Source organism: Spermophilus citellus (assembly GCF_964194105.1).
Source record: "Spermophilus citellus genome assembly, chromosome: 7".
Classification (NCBI taxonomy): Eukaryota; Metazoa; Chordata; class Mammalia; order Rodentia; family Sciuridae; genus Spermophilus; species Spermophilus citellus.
The window spans coordinates 39,352,402-39,374,973 of record NC_138188.1 but is presented as its reverse complement, the minus strand read 5'-3'; the positions used below and the strand labels follow the sequence as shown (position 1 = coordinate 39,374,973).

Genomic DNA, 22,572 nt, shown 5'->3' with positions numbered 1-22,572 from the left:
GTTGGGACCAACCTAGGTGCCCTTCAACAGATGAATGGATAAAGAAAATATACTATATGTACACAATTAAATAATTCTCTGCCATAAAGAAGAATGAAATTATGGCATTTGCTGGTAAATGGATAGAACTAGAGACTATCATGCTAAGTGAAGTATGCCAATCCCAAAAAATCAAAGGCAGAATGTTCTTTCTGATATGTCAGTGCTTACACACATGGGGGTGATAGAAGTTCATTGGATTAGACAAGGGGAATGAAGGAAAGGGAGGGGAACTGGGAATAGAAAAAACAGTAGAATGAATCTGTTATTCTTTTCCTATGTTCATGTATGGATACACAGCCAATGTAGTTTCACATCTTATACAACTTAGATGAATAGGAAGGTATACTCCATGTATGTATAATATGTCAAAATACATTCTACTGTCATATATAACTAAAAAGAACAAATGGAAAAGAAGAATGGAAGAGTAGCTGAGGAGGAAAGAAGAGTAAAGATGGAAAAAAATCACAGTATGTTTCTGTGTTATCTGGGAACATAGAAAAATGATGATGTAGGAGTGAATTGATGTAGTATTTTTTTTTAATATAGGCTAAGCATACACTCTACCACTGAGCTCTGCCTTCAGCCCTGATGTAATATTTTTAATAAGCAAATAGGCATAGAATATAGAATACAAGTGGAATGGGTAGCCTTCATTAGAAATAAGGAGAATTCATCTATGATGACAGGAAAGAAAGCAGATCAGATAGTTACTTATAACTGACATTGCCAGGCTTGCTTAGAGATGAGAACTGAACATTAGAAAAAGCTGAACTCAGACAAAAACAGTGAAAAAGTTGGGTGTATGTGCATGGTACTCAGGGGTTGAACCCAGGGCCTTATAAATGTGAGGCAAATACTCTACCACTGAGCAACATCCCCAGCCCTTCAAACAAAATTTAATAACATTTTAAAGTAAAATGAAAAATGGAATTTGGTTACTTCATGAACTTTTTATATGGCCTCTTAATTTTATTTAAAAACTAAGTTTAGGGCTGTGGTTGTGGCCCAGTGGTAGAACACTTGCCTAGCACGTATGAGGCACTGGGTTTGAATAAAAATAAATAAATAAAATAAAGTTATTAACTCCATCTACAACTTAAAAAAAAAATCACCAAGTATATGGGACTGGGGTTGTAGCTCAGTGGTGGTTGCTTGGCACGTGTGAGGCAGTGGGTTCAATTCTCAGCACCACTTAAAAAAAATTAGTAAAATAAAGGTATTGTGTCATGTACAACTAAAAAAAGAAATTTAAAATAAATAAATAAAATAGTTATTGTGGGGCTGGAATGGTGGCTCAGTGGTGGAGTGCCTACCTAGCATGTGTGAGGCACTGGGTTCGATTCTCAGCACTGCATATAAATAAATAAAATAAAAGTCCATTGACAACTAAAAAATATTTTTAAAAATGTGTTCTCCTACAACCCAAAATATTAAAAAAAAAAAAACTAAGTATACATACCAGGCATGGTGGTGCACAGCTGTAATCCCAGCAACTCGGGAGGCAGAAGGATTGCAAGTTCAAGACCAGCCTCAGCAACTCAGCAATGCTCTAAGCACTTAGTGAGACCCTGTCTGAAAAGAAAAAAAAAAAAGGCTAGCAATGTAGTTCAGTGGGTAAACATCCCTGGTTTCAATCCCAGTATCAAAAAAATAAAATTAAAATTAAAATAATAAATAAGTATAAGTTTAAAATACATATTTTGCCAAATGCTGCTCATATTTTATAAATACCAGAAAAACATCTATTATATGTGTTCATTTTTAGTGAAATAGGAGACTAAGAGTAACAGGTAATGATGTAAATATAAATAATATCCTAAAATATTTGTCCTATTTTAACGACAGATATTAAAAATAATGATTTTTTTTCTTCATCTACAAAATTTCCACCACTTTTTTTAAGAAAAGGAAAATATAACCATTTAATCTTTGGGCTTGAATACTAATAAGTAAATTTATCTTTAATATTTGCATTCTATTTTCAGAACTTTTAAGGTCAGTATTTTAGATCCAGAATTCAAGACTTCTTCAGTTTTTGTACTGTTTTGGATTTATACTTTACTTTCATCCTGATTCAGAAGAGATCAGATTCTAAGGATAGGCAATTGAGGTTATAGCTCAGTAGTATACCATATAGTTAGCATGTATAAGGCCCTGTGATTAATCCCCAGCAGAAGAAAAATTCAAAGGATTATAGTTTTGCAAATATAGAAAACTCCATTTTTTCCTTCTAAATAGCTCTTAATTTATATAGTTCAGTATGTATTATGCATAAACTGATTTCATATCCAGTACTGTCACAGCTTTGCAAAACTAAGTAAGCATCTCAGTGGTTCTAGGCATTGAAATAAATGTTCTAAGGAAGTTTACAGTTCCACAGTTTTAAAAGTCTGCTTATTTTTCTATGTATCTTTATAGCCATAATATGTAGAACATTGGTTAATATAAAGGTTTATCTGCTTAACTCTGGACTTACAAATGTAAAATATATATTTGTAGGAGTTACTATCTATTTATGACTGTAGAGAAATGCAGAGCAATGGCCGAGGTCACCAGTTGTGGAAGAGGTTTCCCGAGCATGTTCGGGAAATTCTAGAACCGCACCTAAATACTAGGTATGTAGACTCATTTAAGCTATTTTTCCAAAATCGTCTTTAATGTTATAAAAATTAATATTATTTATCGTATAATTTTTTAATATTAGAAGTATTTTAATATGTTCTTGTATTTTCTACAGTGATTTATTCTTACATTTTTGTTAACATGACAAGTGCTCTCTGCTCATTTGGTAAATTCTATAACTTTAAGTATTTAGGCTACTTCATGGACATAAAAAAAATTGGTTATTATTTTTTTTAACTTCAGCTCTCAGTAGTACTTTGAAAGAATCTACTTCTGTTCAGGAGTAAAGGCACCAGGGATTGAACTCAGGGGCACTCAGCCACTGAGCCACATCCCCATCCCTATTTTGTATTTTATTTAGAAACAGGGTCTTACTGAATTGCTTAGTGCCTCGCTTTTGCTGAAGCTGTCTTTGAACTAAGAGATCCTCCTGAGCCACTGGGATTACAGGCCTTCGCCACTGCACCTGGCCTGAAAGAATCTACTTTAGATTGAATGTGAGTTAATACATTTGACGAGTTTTAAATACAGAAATTTAAGTGTTTGTAACTGATTTCAAAGTGTTTAGTAATTGCATTTTAAGATTTTCATCTGTCCCAGTTTCTCTTCATGATTATATTTTTACCCTCTACTTTTAAAAAAGTATTTTCTAATCTTATTTTCAGTTTAAATCATTGTTAGGCTAGGTGCCGTGGTGCATAATTCCAGTGGCTTGGAAAGCCAGAGCAGGAGGATTTCAGGTTCACAGCCAGCCTCAGCAACTTAGTGAAGCCCCAAGCAACTTAGTGAAACCCCATCTCAAAATCCAAAATAAAAAGGTCTCAGGATATGGATCAGTAGTTAAGTGCCTCAGGTTCAATCCCTGGTACCAAAATAAATAAAATTGATAGGAATAATTAAAATCCATAAATAGTTAAAAACTATTATTTTAGGTATTCTAAGCCATATGTTTATTACATATGTAACCATGGATAAGTTACTTCTTGGAGACTTACTCAAGTGTCTATACTAGCAGCAAAACTCCTTATAAATTTTAGCCCTAAAGTTTGTGTATTATTCACTTGATAATCTTTTATGTTTAGAAATGCTTTGAACATCATTTTATTTCTTATGACTAGTGTTATTAAAGATGTAATTTATTAATTTAAAGTTAAAATTGAAAATTTTTTTGAAGACTCCACACTTCCCCATTTATTTAGTCTGTGTTTTATATAAATGCATTTAGATACCTAAGACTTTCTTTGATCTACTGGAAAGTTTATGTCCATCGGAGTCATATATATGGTTTGAATCTTGGCTCTGCATTTGCTAACTGAAAGTTTTGGGCAAGTCATTTAACATTCCCAAGTCTTAGTTTTTTTTTTCATTTTAAAAATGTAGTTCATATCATTCATATCATATGATCATTTATTAAGAATAAAGATTGGGCTGGGGTTGTAGCTTAGTGGTTGAACACTTGCCTCACATGCATGAGGCACTGGGTTTGATCCTCAGCACCTCATAAGTAAATAAAGATTCCTTGGAAATTTGATTTGTGTGTTTGTGAAAATGCTGGGGATTGAGCCCATAGTTTCATGCATTCTAGGCAAGTGTTTTACCACTGAACTACATTTCCAACCAAATTCCTTGGTTTGGGGGTGTATTTTGGAGGTACACAATAATAATATTTTTGGAGGTACTTAATAAGAAGTAGAAGGTAACACATCTGCCCGCTTGTTATTCAGTTTAATATTTCATAAGATGCCAACATATTATTTCCATGTTATTCCTTTATAAGGGGCAACTTTTTTTTTTTTAAAGAATTTAACCTTTATTTATTTGTTGTTGTTTATTTGTTTTTATGTGGTGCTGAGGATTGAACCCAGGGCCTCACCTGTCCTAGGCAAGCGCTCTACCCTTGAGCCACAACCCCAGCCCATAAGAGGCAATTTTTTTTTAAGAGAGAGAGAGAATTTTTTTTAATATTTTTTTTTTTTTTTTTTAGTTTTCAGCGGACACAACATCTTTTTTGTTTGTATGTGGTGCTGAGGTTCGAACCCGGGCCACACACATGTCAGGCGAGCGTGCTACCACTTGAGCCACATCCCCTGCCCCCATAAGAGGCAACTTTAAACTTGTCATGTACAGGAGTGATGTTAGGAAAGCAATAAGAAATCTTATGATCTGCTTTTATATTTGATGGATAAGAAGATTCTCTCAGGTGATTCCTCACTAGTGGAAGTTAGGAGATTTATCTTGCTGGGATCTGCGATCTGTTTATGGAAATTGGTGCCTCATAAAGATAAGGAACTGAAAAAAAAACTGCCCTTTGTTTGGGCGATTTCAATGTAGTTGACCTCCTTTTGTATTAAAGCTTTTGTATGAAATAGTCAAATACCAGACTAGCAAATGCATCAGTTCCTTGGATTGGTTGATATTTACTCTTTGGAGAATTTTGATATTTACTCTCTGGGGAATTTTCTAAAAATTGTATCTAAAAAGCTGCTTCCAAATCACATTTTATATTCTCCTTTAATTTTTTTCAGTTTATATGTAATTTTATTACATTAAGTGGTAATTAATGTAATAATGACTCTGAGGAGCATCAGAATGGGAACACCATTGCCCTGATGGGGAATTAGGTCTAGAGAGAGTAACTTCTCTTTGTAATAGGCAGATAGTTCTAATACCTCAGTGAAGGAGTTGATGTAATTTCTTATACTTTCTTTAAAAAGTTCTAAACAGATATATACTTAATTTTTTTAATAAACAAATTTTCAAAATTACAGATATAAAAGTTCTCAGAAGTCAACAGATTGGTCTGGAGTAAAGAAGCCAATTTACTTAAGTAAATTAGGTAATAACTTTGCAGAATGGTCAGCATCTTGGGCAGGTTATCTCATAACAAAGGTAAGAGAACCCTGTTCAGAATTTGTTAGCTGAACAGAAATTCTGAAGTAAACCCAAACATTATCTGAATGCATAACACAAAACAGCTGGAATGGAAATAATTGTACTGATAATGATAAAAAGTTTTGAAGAAAAAGTTTATTAATAAAGAGAATTTTTCTATTGTTACTCTGATAGTTTTCATTCTGAGAAGGTAATTGTTTTATCAAATTACCATATAATTTATGTGTTTGTAAAATGTTTATTACATTATGTCTATACATTTTACATTGTAAAATAGTACTATTTAAAGGACTTGAATGCTATATATTATCCTTTAATGGCACTTTTAAAATTTTTTTTTTAGAGAATTTTAATATTTATTTTTTTTATTTTTCGGCGGACACAACATCTTTGTTTGTATGTGGTGCTGAGGATCGAACCCGGGCCGCACGCATGGCAGGCGAGCGCGCTACCGCTTGAGCCACATCCCCAGCCCATTAATGGCACTTTTAAAAGAAGATACATCATTTGAACTTTCTCTAAAATAAGAAATTTTGCTAAACATGGTAGCACATGCCTATAATTCCAGCTACTCTGGGGGCTAAGGTAGGACTTTTGTAAGTTCAAGGCTAGCCTTGGCAACTTAACAAGACTGTGCCTCTAAATTAAAAATAAAAAGCATTGGGGATGCAGCTCAGTGGTAAAGCCCCTCTAGGTTCAGTTCCTAGTACTGGAAAAAATAAAGATATTTTAAAATGAAATCTCATGGAAAAATTACGGCTATGTTTCTGATGTTTTTCTAATGTGAGATTTTACAGGTCTGTGAGACAAAATGGTATTCTGTGTTCTAAGAAAATGTTTAAGTCATGCTTAAAATTCACAACTTGTGTTTTAAATTTACAGTTAACTAGTATTTTAAAATATATTTTTCATTATAAATGGCAATTTTAAGACATTTTCTCATGAATAGACTAGAAACATGTATAATGTGTGTGTGTGTGTATGCGTATATATTTAAATTAAGTACCTCTAGCTTTAGAAAATTTTTGTTTGTTTTGTTTTATTTATCTTTTAGTTATAGGTAGATACAATATTTTATTTTTATGTGGTATAGATACAATATTTTATTTTTATGTGGTACTGAGGATTGAACCCAGTGCCTCACAAATGCTAGGCGAGCATTCTAGCTCTAAGCCACAATCCCAGCCCCTTGTTGTTGTTTTAAGTGAAGGTTTTATATTTGGGGAAAAAAAAACTTTAAAACTTTTTTAAGTGTTCAGTAGTGTTAGTAAATTGAAAGTTATGTCTTACTGATAAAATTTGACTTTAACCCCAAGTAATTTAATTTTTAAATTGACAAATAAATATTGTAAATATCTAAATTATACGTGTTTTGAAATACTTATATCCAAGTAATTTAATTTTATATTTCTTTTGTTTTTTTATAATTTATCATCATTATTTATTACTTATTTAAATTTTAAATTTCATACTTAATGTTCTTTCCCAAAGCATAATTTTTGGTTAAAATGTTACTTAAGGAATTAATGTACCAAATGTAATGTTAGCTAAGTATATATAATATATAATAAGTATATATTAGGAAAGTTAATCTGTAAGAAAACATGACACATTAAAAAGAATTGTAAGCAGCACAATTCACAGTAGCTAAATTATGGAACCAACCTAGATGCCCTTCAGTAGATGAATGGATAGGGAAACTGGTATATATATATGGGAACATTACTCAGAAGTAAAAGAGAATAAAATCATGGCAATTGCAGGATGAAGTTGGAGAATATAATGCTAAGCGAAGCAAGCCAAGCCCAAAATACCATAGGCCAAATATTTTCTTTGATATGAGGATGCTGATTCAAAATGGCAATGGGGATGCATAGTGTGGGAGGAATGGAGGAACTTTAGATAGGGCAAAGGGGAAGGAGGGGGCAAGAAGGTAGGAATGATGGTGATATGAGTTAGACATCATTACCCTAAGTACATGTATGAAGACACAAATGGTGTGAAAATACTTTGTGTATAATCAGTGACTTGAAAAACTTGAAAAATTGTGTTCTGTATGTGTAATATGAAATGAATTGCATTCTGCCATCATGTATAACAAATTAGAATAAATAAATAATTTATTAAAAAAAGATTTAATGGGAAAAAAAAAAAAGAATTGTAAGTGGGTAAGGCCAATTATTCTGAGGTAGTTGGCAATTCAGGTATCTTCATTGCCTGAAGGGTCTCAGCCACCCAGACATTTGGGACATTTAGAGTGACCAGAGAAGTGGTGATCTGAACTCATAGTTGCTTGAGTGCACATGCTTCCCTTCATAGAGAGGACCCTCTCTGCCATGATGTATTATCTTGTGTTAAATGTTTTCATTTGGTCAATAGAATAAACGAACTAGTTATTCTCCCTCAACCATTTGAGTTTACAGGTTCGGCATGATCTTGCCAGCAAAATCTTCACCTGTTGTAGCATAATGATGAAGCATGATTTTAAGGTGACCATCTATCTTCTTCCACATATACTAGTGTATGTCTTATTGGGTTGTAATCAAGAAGATCAGCAAGAGGTGAGAAATACCATTTTTATTCTGAGTATGTGAAACCTTCTCCAATGTTATTAGTATTAGAAACACTTCAGATTAGTAGGAAATGTAGATCTGTTTAACTGTGTATATTCACCTATCTGCATGTCTAAAGCAGAGCAGAATCTTTTAAAAACTTTTCAATATCAAAGAAATATGCAAGGCTTAGAGTAGAAAATCTTAAAGAGTATTATTTAACACCCAAACATAAATAGAACATGTTGAAATGGATACATGAGAAAATATTGATAGTGTTTTTTTCTGGGGAATGCTACTATGAATTAGGAATAAGGAAAGGGCAGTATTTTACTCTTCATTTTATATTTTATAGTTTAGTTTTTTAACCACATATAACACTGTTCTTTTTTTAAAGATAATTTTAATAGCATAATTAGCATATTATTATATTCTTTTTAAAATTTTTTTTTTACTTTTGATAAACACAGTAACTTTATTATTTTTATGTGATGCTGAGGATCAAACCCAGTGCCCCAGATATGTGAGGCAAGTGCTCTGCCACTGAGCCACAATCCCAGCCCATATTGTTATATACTTACAGTAAAAGTCCAAATTGTGTAAATAAATCAAAGTGTGCCCTTTGATTACCATTCTTGATGCTATATCTCCAGAATTCATCACCATTATTAGAGTGATGTATACTGTTTCCAGGCTTTTTTTTTTTTAATTTGGGGTTTTTAAATTGGTATCTTTTGTAGGTACTGTTCTATATATTACCAATTTATAGATCCCCCTTTTAAAATATACTGCATAAATATAATCCTTCAGTAGTATAATTTATTAGTTGTACCATAGCTTATTTAACTGTTGCCATATAGCAATTACAGGTTATGTATATGTGTGTCCTTTTGATCAGTTGGTAGAAGTTCTGGATTCTGGATGCCAGTTGCTGGTCATATTTTGAAATGATTTTTAAAAATTACTAGTGATTTTTAAAAATCTTTGTTAATGCCAAATTTATAAGTCCTTTTATAGATTTTGACTATTTTATGTGATGGCTTCTCTTATCCAACATAGGAACTTATTTTCCTACATTTTTAAAAAATTTTTAAGTGATATATAAAAATTGTACATATTTTGGGGGGTTTTTAAAAGATGTTTTGATGCATGTATACATTGTAGAACTTCAAATCCAGCTATATCTATCTCAGACATTTGTCATTTACTATAAAGTAAAAACATGAAAAGTCATTTTTATTCTTTTAAATATACTGTACATTATATGTAGTCAACTTGCTGTGTAGATGAATATATTTTCTTTTTTTATAATTTTTTTGAAGACCTTTATTTACTTTTATATTTTTTTGAATACCCAGGGCTTCACATGTGCTGGGCAGGTGCTGTACCACTGAGTTTTACAGCCCCAGCCCTGTGAATACATTTTGTTTTAATCCTTCTGTTTTTACATTTACCCCTTAATTATTCTGAAATTGATTTTTACAGGTAGTGTGAGATATTATTCTTTTTCATTTTTTACTATTAAATAGTTTTCCTGTTTTTTATTGAATAATCTGGAAGAATTTTTAAATATTTTTGTATTTTCTTTAGTCTTTTTTTTTAAGAGAGGGAGGGAGGGAGAGAGAGAGAGAGAGAGAGAGAATTTTAATACTTTTATTTTTTAGTTATCGGCAGACACAACATCTTTGTTTGTATGTGATGCTCAGGATCAAACCCAGGCCACACGCATGCCAGGCGAGCACTTGAGCCACATCCCCAGCCCTTTCTTTAGTCTTTAATGGTGTGTATTTAATTGGTTTAATTATAGACAAGATAGGGGGCTGGGATTGTGGCTCAGCAGTGGAGCACTCGCCTAGCATGGGTGAGACCCAGGTTTGATCCTCAGCACCACATAAAAATAAAGGCATTGTGTTGTGTCCATCTACACCTAAAAAATAAATGTTAAAAAAAATTATAGACAAGATAGATTATTATTAATCTAATTTTTTCTTTTGAAAATTGTTACCTAAGAAGGGTTCCTCTTTTATGTCAGATAATAATAAAATGATATTATATAAACATGTAATTAACTACAAAATGGATTCTCTTAGGTTTATGCAGAAATTATGGCTGTTCTAAAACATGATGATCAGCATACCATAAGTACCCAAGACAGTGCATCTGATCTGTGTCAGCTCAGTACTCAGACTGTGTTCTCCATGCTTGACCATCTCACTCAGTGGGCAAGGCATAAATTTCAGGTCCTGAATGCTGAGAAACTTCCACAGAGCAAATCCAACAAAGAAAAGGTTGACTCAGTGGGTGAGTTATAACTTCTGTTTATTTTCTTCTTTTAATTATTCTCCCAGTTAACTCCTTCCTGTGTCAATTCTTTAATTTAACAGTTACCTTTAGAAAGACCTGTTTTTGTGCATTCAATAAGTATGTGCTTCTCACTAAGGTAAAGCAATGAACTTATAGTTTAAGACACCTCTTGAAGTTCTTACTCTCACTTCTTTACACAACACACCCATCTAATTTTTGTTTGTATAAAATGGGGTATCTCACTCAGAAGATTGTTGTGAAGATTAGGTGAGATGATGTATATATAACTTGTAAAGTATGAAATAAATGTGTTATTAATATTGTTATTAGCCTTCTCTCACTATTAACTTAGTTTACTCCTTGTCCCCTCAGTGTGTTGTATTTGTGAATGTTTATTTTTCACACCTAAGTTTTAAATTTCAAAGAAGATTTTAGTTCATTCATTTCAGGACCCATGGGAAAATATTATTATTATTATTATTATTAATTTTCCTAATCTCTGGTGGTATTTTGTACCCAGTAGGCTCTCCAGACATACTTACAACACATGACACATTACATCCTGCTATACTTTCTTTCCTGTAATAATAAAATTTACACTAACATAACAAAAGGAAGAATCTTATTACAGTTAATCCTGATAATCTATCCCATTTGGTGAGAAGAATTATATTCATCACACAGTAGTGGATACTATTCATGTCTTTGAAGCACAATTTTGTTGTTGTTTATAGTAGATGGCTATATCCTGCTTCTTTATACATCAGCTATGCCTATAGATATCATGTAATTTTTACTCCTAGGCTTTGGGGCTAATTGATTTTCATTTAAGAGGCCTCCACTTAAAAATTTCCCATTTGGTGGGCATCTCCTCTTTGTTGTCTATATACCTGTTAAACATAGTGATATATCAATTTTCTAAAACTTCTATACTTGCAAATAATTATCTATTTAGGAGAATGCTTTTCTCTGGGATATGGCTAATTATTAATATATCTTCCATTAATTTTGACAATTAAATGTTTGTTCCTACTTCTGAATATGAAAATGGTTCTATAAAACCGAGCACTAACTCTGTTATCACCATTTTCACAAATAGTGAAATTAAAATTTTTAATTTTTTAAAAACTTTTAATTTTTTTAAACTTTTAAAAACACTTGGGGGTAGGAGGTAATGCACTTGCCTAGCATACACACAAACACACCAAAAAAGGGGGCAGAACACTAAACTTTAAAAATAAAAAACGAGGCTAATTCCATAATTTAATTTTGCCCTATTAAATAGCTACATTTTATTAATATTGTAGTAATAACTTCTCTGTCTTTTGTATCATCTTTACATCTTATTAACATCTAATATTAAATTAACACTTAGTCTTACAATAATCTTAATATTCCCCAGTGTTTTGTCGTGTGTGTGTGTGGGGGGGTGTGGTAGGAATCATAACGAGGGCCTTGTGCATGCAAGGCTAGCACTCTACCACTAAACTATCCCTCCAGCCTCTTAATATTTCCCTTTTATAGATAAGAAAAAGAGACTAAATAAGTTAAATCACTGTCCAATGTAAAGTAAGTACTAATAGTAAAGTTGGAATATGACCCTGTGAACAATCATCTTATTTTTAGTTATATCTTCAATATGATACCTTAGTATATTTAGATTATTAAGGGAAATAAGTACTTAAACTGATACTTTTAGATTTTTATCTTATAAGTCATTCCTCAATTTTTTTTTCAATAATCTAGTATCGACTGTGGATTTTGAGGATTATCAGAGTGTAACACGTTTTCTAGACCTCATACCTCAGGATACTCTGGCAGTAGCTTCCTTTCGCTCCAAAGCATACACAAGAGCCGTAATGCACTTTGAATCATTTATTACAGAAAAGAAACAAAATATTCAAGAGCATCTTGGATTTTTACAGGTTTGAAATTAATATAGTAAATTTTGTAATGGAAATTAATATAGCCAGTCTCTTATGATTGTATTGTTCATTTTATTGTTTTATTTGCTATGCTGGCAGTAGATGTTTATAGTACTTTAGAAGCTTACAGATGAGTGGGGCCATATGAACATCAATTTGGTATAATATCTTAAGTACAGTGATACAGATTTTCCCTGAGGAAGGACACTTATTTCATGTTCTGTGAGGACTGAGGTGGGAGGAGGGGTTGGATAAGCCAGAAGTCGGGCTTTTTGGAGGTGATAACTTAAATAATGAGTGATGGATAGCAGAAGTATCTCCATGGAGTTGGTAAAGAACATTGCATATACTCAAGAGTAAAGTGGTAAGTTTTGAATAGCTCAGAAATATTACTAATATCTTTTAAGTTGTCCAAGCTTCTTAGAGGGTGTGAACTACAGAAGTTTTCTAGTCACAGTGGCATTTTAGTTAAATGCCTGTGGCAAGTTGTAGAGGAAAAGTTCAATAGGGCTCTGTTCTCACTGTGAGAAGTGTGGACCTGAATGTGGGGTGGGGGGTGAGTGGGGAATATACTGGTTATGTCAGCATCAGGCATGAGAATGCTGGTGAAATAATGGTTTAGATGATAGATGACTCTGTGGGGAAAAAAAGAAAGTAAAGGCCAGTGAGACTACATGGAATTAAATATGAGATCAAGATTGGGGTTTTCAGGTCAAAAAACAACATGTGGTAAAATAACTAGAAAATTAGTAGCTTATACTTTTAGGATAAATATTAGCCCTTTCCTGTCTTTTGTGTTCCTCCTTGTCTAATTTTGTGTGGCTCATTGTTAAAGTCTTTACCTTAAAAGGATATTCAATTTCCTTTACTCCCATTGTTTTGTACTCTACAGCACTCCAACCCTTTATAAACTCCCCCATCTGCCTTTCTTGCATCTGCATGGAAACTGCTGAACATTCCTGAAGAAAAATTGCCCAATGTCTTTTATAACTGATTTTCCTTTAAGCTTAGAATCTCAAACATCTTTAACACAGTGTAGGAGTCTTTAATGCTGCCTGCAATACTGCTGTTTTTCTCTAATAAGCCTACTTTCCCACTTTCCAGAACATTATATATTTTCTTCATTTCCCTGATTCTACTTCTATCTCAACTGATCTTTCTTCGTCCTTCATTAGGAAAATAGAAGCCAGATGTCTGCATGGCATCTGCACCATATATTTTTTTTCTTCCCTTATGTTATTCCTAAGGGAGGATCCCTTCCTGTCAAAATTCAGCCCTCCTGTGTTCTTGAGTTCAAGAGTTTCACTATTTCAAATACACCTTCCTTCTTTGTAACAATATATCTTCCTGAGCCAGAGTACAGTACATAGGCATGTTCTGGGATCTCATATCTTAATCTTTTTTTTTTTTTATAATGCCCTTGATCTTAAGTCCTCCTTCAGGAAAGTACCATCTATTTGTCTTCACAAGTCAGTTTTAGACAGAATTATCTGACTTGCTAATACTGTCTTTGCTTTCCATTCACTCTTTTTTTAAATTTTTTTTTTTTTTTGTAGTTGTAGATGCACAGAATGCCTTTATTTTATGTGTTTATTTTTATGTGGTGCTGAGGATTGAACTCAGTGCTATGCGCATGCTAGGCAAGCACTCTGTGCACTGAGCTACAGCCACAGCCCACCATTCACTCTTTGCCCATTTTTTCTTTTTACTTGATGCTACTCTTGGTAAGAAAATCAATGGCTTCCATGTTATTAAATTTAACAGATGTTTCCCATTTTCTTGAACCCACAGTATCATTTAATTGTTCCTTTTCATGAAGACATTTTCTTTTCCCTCATGGCTTCTGGGATTATTTTATTCCTTAAATTTCTTCCAGTTTCTCTAATCTCTCCTCTGACAGTTTAATTTGCTAATGCTTCCTTTGTCTAAAGATAGAACCTCTACTCTCTATCCTCCAGCTTCTTTTCATCTCTATCTCTGTGCATTTCTTAGATCTTTCATTGTCTTCAAAGAATGTCTTTGTGTTAATTGCTTCCCAAATTTTCATCTTTAAACTGAATCACCTTTGAGCCCATATTTTAATGTCTTGGATTTCTTGATGATATCTCAATACCAATATATTAAAATGCTTATTTAAATTCTTAAAAAATTTGAAATGTATTCAAATGAACTGTACTCAACAGAATCTGTTATCAGTTGGTTTCAAGAGAGTTTCAGAATCTTGAAGTTCCTTGCATCCCTCATGATCAATAATAGATACTAATGTAGATTTGTATTTAAGTGAAATAAGAGGTAACAGAATGCTTGGAAAAGTTTGTAATTTTACTGTGAATCTGCCTTCAAATACTGTTACTTTGAGGGAAAATTTCTCTTATGTTATTTACGTATTGTATGGGTGGTTTTGTAGTTGTTGTTTTTTTCCTTATTTGATTACTTTTTGTTGAACAAAGAAACTGTATGCTGCTATGCATGAACCAGATGGAGTGGCTGGAGTAAGCGCAATTCGAAAGGCAGAACCATCTCTAAAAGAACAGATCCTTGAACATGAAAGCATTGGCTTGCTGAGGGATGCCACTGCTTGTTATGACAGGGCTATTCAGCTAGAACCAGACCAGGTAAGGTATAATTAAAAGGCAGATAATGAAAAGTGCCCTGATTAGGAACTTTGAGAACCTTAAGTTTCAGTATTGTCTCTTCCAGTGTCATTGTGTGTCTGGAAAATATTTTACCCTCTGAGCTTGAGTTTCCTGACAGATAAAATTAGAGACTTGACTTGTGCTAAATGATTTAAAAAATCCCTTCCAATCCTTTCTATGACCTGAGAATATCCAAATGGATGAGATTTATTGTGGACTATATTTATATAAAATATGCATTTAATAACTAAAATTTATATCATTTTCATTTTTTATTAAAAGTATGAGCCATGCTCATAATAGTGATTTTCTACACTGTTATTATTTTACACTATTAATAATAGTGATTTTCTATAACCTGAGAAACATTTTTCTATTACACACACAAACACACACTCTCTCCCCCTTCCTCTTTGCCTCCCTCACTCCCTCTTCTTTCTCATCCCTCCCCTCCCCCTCCCCCAACACATACTTAACAACCCACCTGCAAATCTCTGAAAGAGTCCCTTAGAATAACTGAGCTAAAGAGGGGTAGGTTATTTACTGGGGCAGTAAAGACTGTTAGAATTATTAATTTATAATCTTGCCTTAGAGTCTCATCTTAGAGTTTTGCTTTTTGGCATATATAGCATTTATTTGCACAGAAGTTCAATGTATGAGGCTTTTATTTTTCACAATTTTGTTTTTAATTTTTAAAACTATATGTAATTCAGCTTAACATTGTAGTTATGAAAGTCGAAAAATCTATATTAATAATATTATAACTTTAAAAATTTTTTTTAGTTGTAGTTAGACATAATACTTTTATTTTATTTATTTATTGTTATGTGGTGCTGAAGATTGAACCCAGCATCTTGCACATGCTAGGCAAGCACTCTACTGCTGAGCCACAACTCCAGCCCCTAATAACATCATAACTTTAGAGTTTTAATTTTCATTAAAGAATTATGACATATCTTTAAACAAAAAATTAAGATATTGGATACTCTTACACTCATTACTTCTATGACTCTTACACTCATTACTTCTATGTTTGACCTGAACTAAAATATTAGAACAAATGTGGAAAAATATAATAAATCCAATATTAGATTTATTTTTATTGTTGTCTACATTTTCTTCTGTTACTTTATTTTATTTTTATTTATTTATTTTGTGGTGCTGGGGATTGAACCCAGGGCCTTGTGCATGCAAGGCAACCACTCTACCAACTGAGCTGTATCCCCAGCCCTTCTGTTACTTCAAATATGTAAGGACTTTGATAGTAGGTCCTGCCAGATAGGCAAGCAAGTTGAACTAAAAAACATGGTTGAACTAAAAAACATGACATAGTGAGATAAATAGTATTTTAATGATATCATTTCAATTATTCTTGGTCTCCAAAATAATATTTGAAGTAACAATTACCATCTTTTATTTTTACATTTCTAGATCATTCATTATCATGGTGTCGTGAAGTCCATGTTAGGTCTTGGTCAGCTTTCTACTGTAATCACTCAGGTGAATGGAGTGCATGCTAACAGGTAATATTTTCTAAAGAATGGTTTTCTTTTGTTATTCTCTCTGAGTAGGGATTTAATTTTCAAATGGGGCAGCTTAATGTTTATTGAATAATGAAGTGTTTTTATATATGTTTTTATGGTGTTAGAAATTAGCACAGAAATTTTTTTCTACCTTTTTTTTTAGAGAAAAAGAGAATTTTTTTTTAATATTTATTTTTTTTTAGTTTTTGGCGGACACAACATCTTTGTATGTGGTGCTGAGGAGTGAACCCCGGGCCGCACACATGCCAGGCGAGTGCGCTACCACTTAGCCACATCCCCATCCCTCAGCTTTGTTCTTGATAGCTGAAAACCTTATTTCTTAATTTACTAACCAGTCCCCAGCTAACTGTTGGGCAGTGATATCTGGTCAATGGTAAATGGGATCTTAGTTCATCAAAGAACACATAGGCCAGGGTTTTTAGTTAGACCAATTTGTATGAAGTCTCTTTTTTTTTTTTTTTTTTTTTTTTTAAAGAGAGAGTGAGAGAGGAGAGAGAGAGAGAGAGAGAATTTTTAATATTTATTTTTTAGTTCTCGGTGGACACAACATCTTTGTTGGTATGTGGTGCTGAGGATCGAACCCGGGCCGCACGCATGCCAGGCGAGCGCGCTACTGCTTGAGCCACATCCCCAGCCCATGAAGTCTCTTTTAAAAATAGATTTTTTTATGTTCTAAGACTGTGATTCATAAAAACTACCACCCTAGAATGGCAAGAGCAGAGACACTAACTGTTGGTCAGAAGGTATCACAGTTGTGGAATTCATGAAGTAATGAGGCAAACTTTTCAGAAGTACGGGAAAAGTGGCTATATGTTATAGATAGGTTTTATTGATCTTATGAATGAAGTGATTTTAGGAGTATTTGGGAAAGTCATGGCTCAGATTGGGGTGCTTTTTTTTTTTTTTTTTTTTTGGTACCGGGGTATTTCATCACTGAGCCACATTGCCAATCCATTTTGTTTGTTTGTTTGTTTTTTGAGAGAGAGAGAGAGAGAGAGAATTTTAATATTTATTTTTTTGTTTTCGGTGGACACAACATCTTTGTTTTGTATGTGGTGCTGAGGATCGAACCCGGGCTGCATGCATGCCAGGAGAGTGCGCTACCGCTTGAGCCACATCCCCAGCCCATGTTTGTTTGTTTTGAGACAGGGTCTCACTAAGTTGCTTAAGCACTTGCTAAGTTGCTGAGGCTGGTTTTGAACTTCAGATCCTCCTGCCTCAGCCTCCCAAGCTGCAGAGATTATAGGTGTGCATCACCACACCTGGCTACGTTGGGTGCTTCTTTATGACACACTACACGATTAGACTCCCCATGTCTTCTTTTTAGGTCTAAGACACATCCCCAATTTGGGGTTGTAAAAAAGCATAGACCAATAAAGTGATAATTATGTTATAGTAAAGCAAATGGTCTTTGAGGGAACATGTTTTCCTTGGGGAGAATTTCTGTTTCTCATTTAAATGAATATTTCTTCAAAACTATCAACTGTGCTTGATGTACATATAATTCTTTTTAAGATACTTGTCTGTGTGGATAAATTTTTGAAAAAATATTTATTTTTTAGTTTTAGGTGGACACAGTATCTTTATTTTACATTTATGTGGTGCTGAGGATTGAACCCGGTGCCTCGTGCATACTAGGCGAGCGCTCTACCACTGAGCCAAAACCCCAGACCAGTGTGGAAAAATTTTAACAGCTTAATCTTCATTGCCATTTGGTACTTTCAGAATAAGGTTTAATATGACACCTCCTGTCTCAATAGCAAATACTCCTAATACTACTCAGATTTTTATTCTGAAAGTTTGATGTTTTGGTGTCTAATAGTAAGCCATTCAAAATTGGGCTTTGGAAAATTACATTTCCGTTGTATTTATTTTACCCTTGTTCTAAATTGTTTTTGGTGGTGTTCATGTTTACAAATTAGAGCATGCTCAATACTTCAGGTAGCTGTTTTTAGATTTTTTTTAAAAATAAAAAATGTTGGGCTGGGGATGTGGCCCAAGCAGTGGTGCGCTCACCTTGCGCTCTCTCTCTCTCTCTCTCTCTCTCTCAAAAAAAAAAATAAATAAATAAAAATGTTTAGGCTATTTGTTATGTTCTGGTTTTACTACAGAAAGAGCAAAGAAGACTTTTAAGAATAATGTTCCAGCTTTTCTTGAGTCTTAACATTTTTTTAAAATGTGGACATATATATGCTATATGCAGTGTTATTAGATAATTAAATAGGAAAATGGCTTAGCACAGGATCTAGTGTATAGCAGATATTTTAAATGGTGTGATTCATAGAGAAGAAACATTGAGGAAAGTCTAGCTGATTCTATGGGGTTATAATTCAAAATAGTATTGTTTATCCTAGTGTTACCTAAGTAGAATCCTGCAGAAAAAAGCCGAACAACTAGGTGTGGTGGCACATACCTATAGACTCAGCTACTTTGAAGGCTGAGGAAAGAAGATCACTTGTTCCTAGTTTACGATCAGTCTGGACAACATGAGACCCCAACTCTTAAAAATAAATAAATATATAAATAACATACTTTGTATATTACACATTACTGAACTATATAATATAAATTATGTAATAGATAGTATATATACTAAATATATATGTGTGTACATATGTATCTCAATGATTTTGCAAACCCAAATTTTAAAGTAACTAAAAATAGTTTAACACTAGCTATATGTTGTTGGCAACTAATTTTGTATGCTTTGTTAGGCCTTTGACACATCACTTGTAACTTTCTTCTACCCTTGGTATATATTTTTTGTATTAAATTGGATTAAAAATTCAAAGGGACCCAAATTTATCTCTGAATTCATGTACATTCAATTGGTTGTATTTGATTCATGCTTTTTGTTCAGATTAAGCATACAGATAGTTTTACAATGAGCTGTGTTATTATCCAGGGATTAACTCTGTTCTAATATATGACACAGTTTTATTTGTCAAGGATTTTCTATCAGATGTAGTTTAATGAAAGGTAAATGTTTTTGAAGAATGGAAAAATAACAATTTTGGAGGGTTGTTTCTACATAAAGATAATTATTTTGTAAGTAAGTACAAAATACAAAACAAATGCATCAAATAGAGGAATAAGTAAGTATAATAAATAGAATATCTAAAACATTGAAAAAATAAAATTCAGTTTATGAATTTCTTTTAATAGGTCTGAATGGACAGATGAATTAAATACATACAGAGTGGAAGCAGCTTGGAAATTATCACAGTGGGATTTGGTGGAAAACTATTTAGCAGCAGGTAAAATTACTTGTAACTAACTTTCTTAGACCCTTGGTAATGAGTGTCGTATGCAGCTCTCCAAATGTTCCTGACCCACACACCTCCAGCCCTATATTTTTGTATTAAATTGAATTAAAAAGTATAATCACTTTTAATTGGCCATAAATATTCAAGCCTCAATAGTTTAGCAACATTTATAATTAACCCCTGAGCCTGTCTTATGATTACCTGTTTAGCTGTTCAAAATAGAATGAAATTATTTGTTCAGTATTTCTGCTGATTATTTCATCAAATGAAATAAAAGCTGGCTCTTAGACCCATCTATAATAGCATTTCTTGATTCTTCATTTGTTTCAGATGGGAAATCTACAACATGGAGTGTCAGACTGGGACAGCTACTATTGTCAGCCAAAAAAAGAGATGTCACAGCTTTTTATGACACATTGAAACTAGTGAGAGCAGAACAAATTGTGCCTCTTTCAGCTGCAAGTTTTGAAAGAGGCTCTTACCAACGAGGATATGAATATATTGTGAGGTATTTGGGGGTATTTGGGTTTTTGGGGGGGAGGGGGAAGGCCCACAGTACCAGGGATCAAACCCAGGACTGCACATGTGTTAGGGAAGCACTCTATCATCAAGCTGTATCTCCAACCTTTTATTTTATTTTGCAACAGTGTCTCACGGAGTTTTCTAGGCTGCAATCCTCCAGTGTCAGCTTCCCGTGTGTCTGGGATTATTAGGTGTGCACCACCATTCTTGTCTTAGGGTTCCCATTTTTAGATTCCTAGTCTGTAAAGGTCACTTGACAGGATTGCATTTTTTTTTTTTTTTTTTTTTTTTTTGAAACCAGGGATTGGACTCAGGAGTATTCAACCACTGAGCTGCGTCCCCAGCCCTATTTTATATTTTATTTGTCTCATTGAGTTGCTTAGTGCCTTGCTTTTGCTGAGGCTGGCTCTGAACTCTTCATCCTCCTACCTCAGCCTTCCGAGCTGCTGGGATTATGGAAAATTTCTTATGAGTAAATTACTCTGATAATATGTTTGGTATACTGATAAGCTACATAAAGTAGCTTTTTAAACTTTCACCTATAGTTGTTTTTTTTTTTTTTAATATTCTAACATACATCCTTTTTAATTGAAAAGGCAGTTATGGGGCTGATAAAACAAAAACAGCTAGGTGTGGGTGATGCATACCTGCAATCCCAGCAATTTAGGTGGTTGAAACAGGAGGATCACAATTTCAGGGCCAGCCTCAGTAACTTAGTAAGGCCCTAAGCAGCTTAGAAAGACCCTGTCTCCAAAAAAATAAAAATAAAAAGGGCTGGGAATGTGTTTCAGTGGCTAAGCACCCTGGGGTTCAATCCCTGATACCAAAAAACAAAAAGCAAAAACATATTTATTTTTCTGTAATATCTTAATTTATTTCCTATATAAGTAACCCAGTTAATTGAGACATCTGTTGTTCCTGCCACTTGGTACTCACTGGTTCCCTTTCTCGTTTAGAAATGTATTTGATGCTTCCCCCTGAAAAAACACACATTAGGCATTACATTTCTAGGAAAGAATGTTTTAGAACTGAGGAAGAAAATGATGGGAAACATTTTAGGTCTATTAAATGAAGAAAAATGAAAAAATAAGTGTTATAATTAAACTGTAATCTAAAAGATAATAAATCTAAAAGATAGTGAACTGTTGTATTTTTTTGGTGTTTTTAAATCTTTTTATTTTAATATTTATTTTTTAGTTGTAGTTGGACACAATACCTTTATATTATTTATTTATTTATTTATTTTTATGTGGTGCTGAGGATCAAACCCATGACCTCACACATGGTAGGTGAGCACTCTACCGCTGAACCATAGCCCCAGCCCTGTTGTTGTTTTTTGAAGTTAGAAATTGGTCTATTTTTTATCAGTCCCCGTCTGGTAACATCATAATGGAACCAGATATTGAATTGGACCACTGAGTTTAATTTCATTCTATAGCTACTCAACAGTATCCTTATATCTTGAACACTGAGTCATAGATTTTATGTAAGGGGAGAAAGCTATTGTGAATATATCATGGTTTTCATCCCTCTTAGCAAAAAAAAAAAAAACTACATTCAACACATTTTTTTTTTTTACTGACCTCTACTATGCCAGGCACTCTTTCATTAGCACTAGCAGTATGCAAATGTTTCATGTTGATTTATAATAGATTCATGTTTTCTTTCCATATAGGTGGTAAAGTCTGATTTCATACATTTGAATTTAGTTTTATATACCCTTTAATTCATAATAATTTGGGATTCACAACAAAGCACTTAAATATTTTAAGTAGTATAAATTAGTGTTTATACTCAATTTGTAATGAAAAATAGAAATGATACTATTTATATATGAAGAATTTATTTATTTATTTTAAAAGTATTTGTTTGGTTATACATGGGCACAATATATTTATTTTGTTTATTTATTTTTATGTGGTGCTGAGGATTGAACCCAGGGTCTCACACGTGCTAGGCGAGCGCTCTACCACTGAGCCACTACCCAGCCCCTGGAGAATATATTTAAAGTTGTACCAAAGAAAACTGCACATTTTAATTTCTTCATGACTGATTTAAAGTATGTGCTGTTGGGGCTAGGATTATGACTCAGCAGCAGAGCGTTCACCTTGCATATGCAAGGCCCTGGGTTCGATCCTCAGCACCACATAAAAATAAATAAATAAAGTTATTTTTAAAATAAATAAAGTGCATGCTTTAGGCTAGGTACAATGGTACTAGCCTATAATCTCAGCAACTCAGGAAGATCACAAGTTTGAGGTCAT

The 22,572-nt window shown here is 33.3% G+C and overlaps 1 protein-coding gene across 4 annotated transcripts in view; it reads left to right on the top strand.

The window, feature by feature from the left end:
- Positions 1-22,572, top strand: part of ATR (ATR checkpoint kinase) — a gene marked incomplete at its 3' end in the record, with an annotated part of 105,715 nt that overhangs the window by 45,180 nt on the left and 37,963 nt on the right. For all 4 annotated transcript variants that reach the window (XM_081301673.1, XM_081301672.1, XM_081301675.1 and 1 more), the window contains exons 24-32: positions 2,545-2,660; positions 5,436-5,556; positions 7,983-8,120; positions 10,202-10,412; positions 12,162-12,340; positions 14,791-14,955; positions 16,408-16,499; positions 19,686-19,777; positions 20,117-20,294. In XM_081301673.1, coding sequence (XP_081157799.1) covers positions 2,545-2,660; positions 5,436-5,556; positions 7,983-8,120; positions 10,202-10,412; positions 12,162-12,340; positions 14,791-14,955; positions 16,408-16,499; positions 19,686-19,777; positions 20,117-20,294 — 1,292 coding nt within the window. The remainder of the gene's footprint in view (positions 1-2,544; positions 2,661-5,435; positions 5,557-7,982; positions 8,121-10,201; positions 10,413-12,161; positions 12,341-14,790; positions 14,956-16,407; positions 16,500-19,685; positions 19,778-20,116; positions 20,295-22,572) is intronic.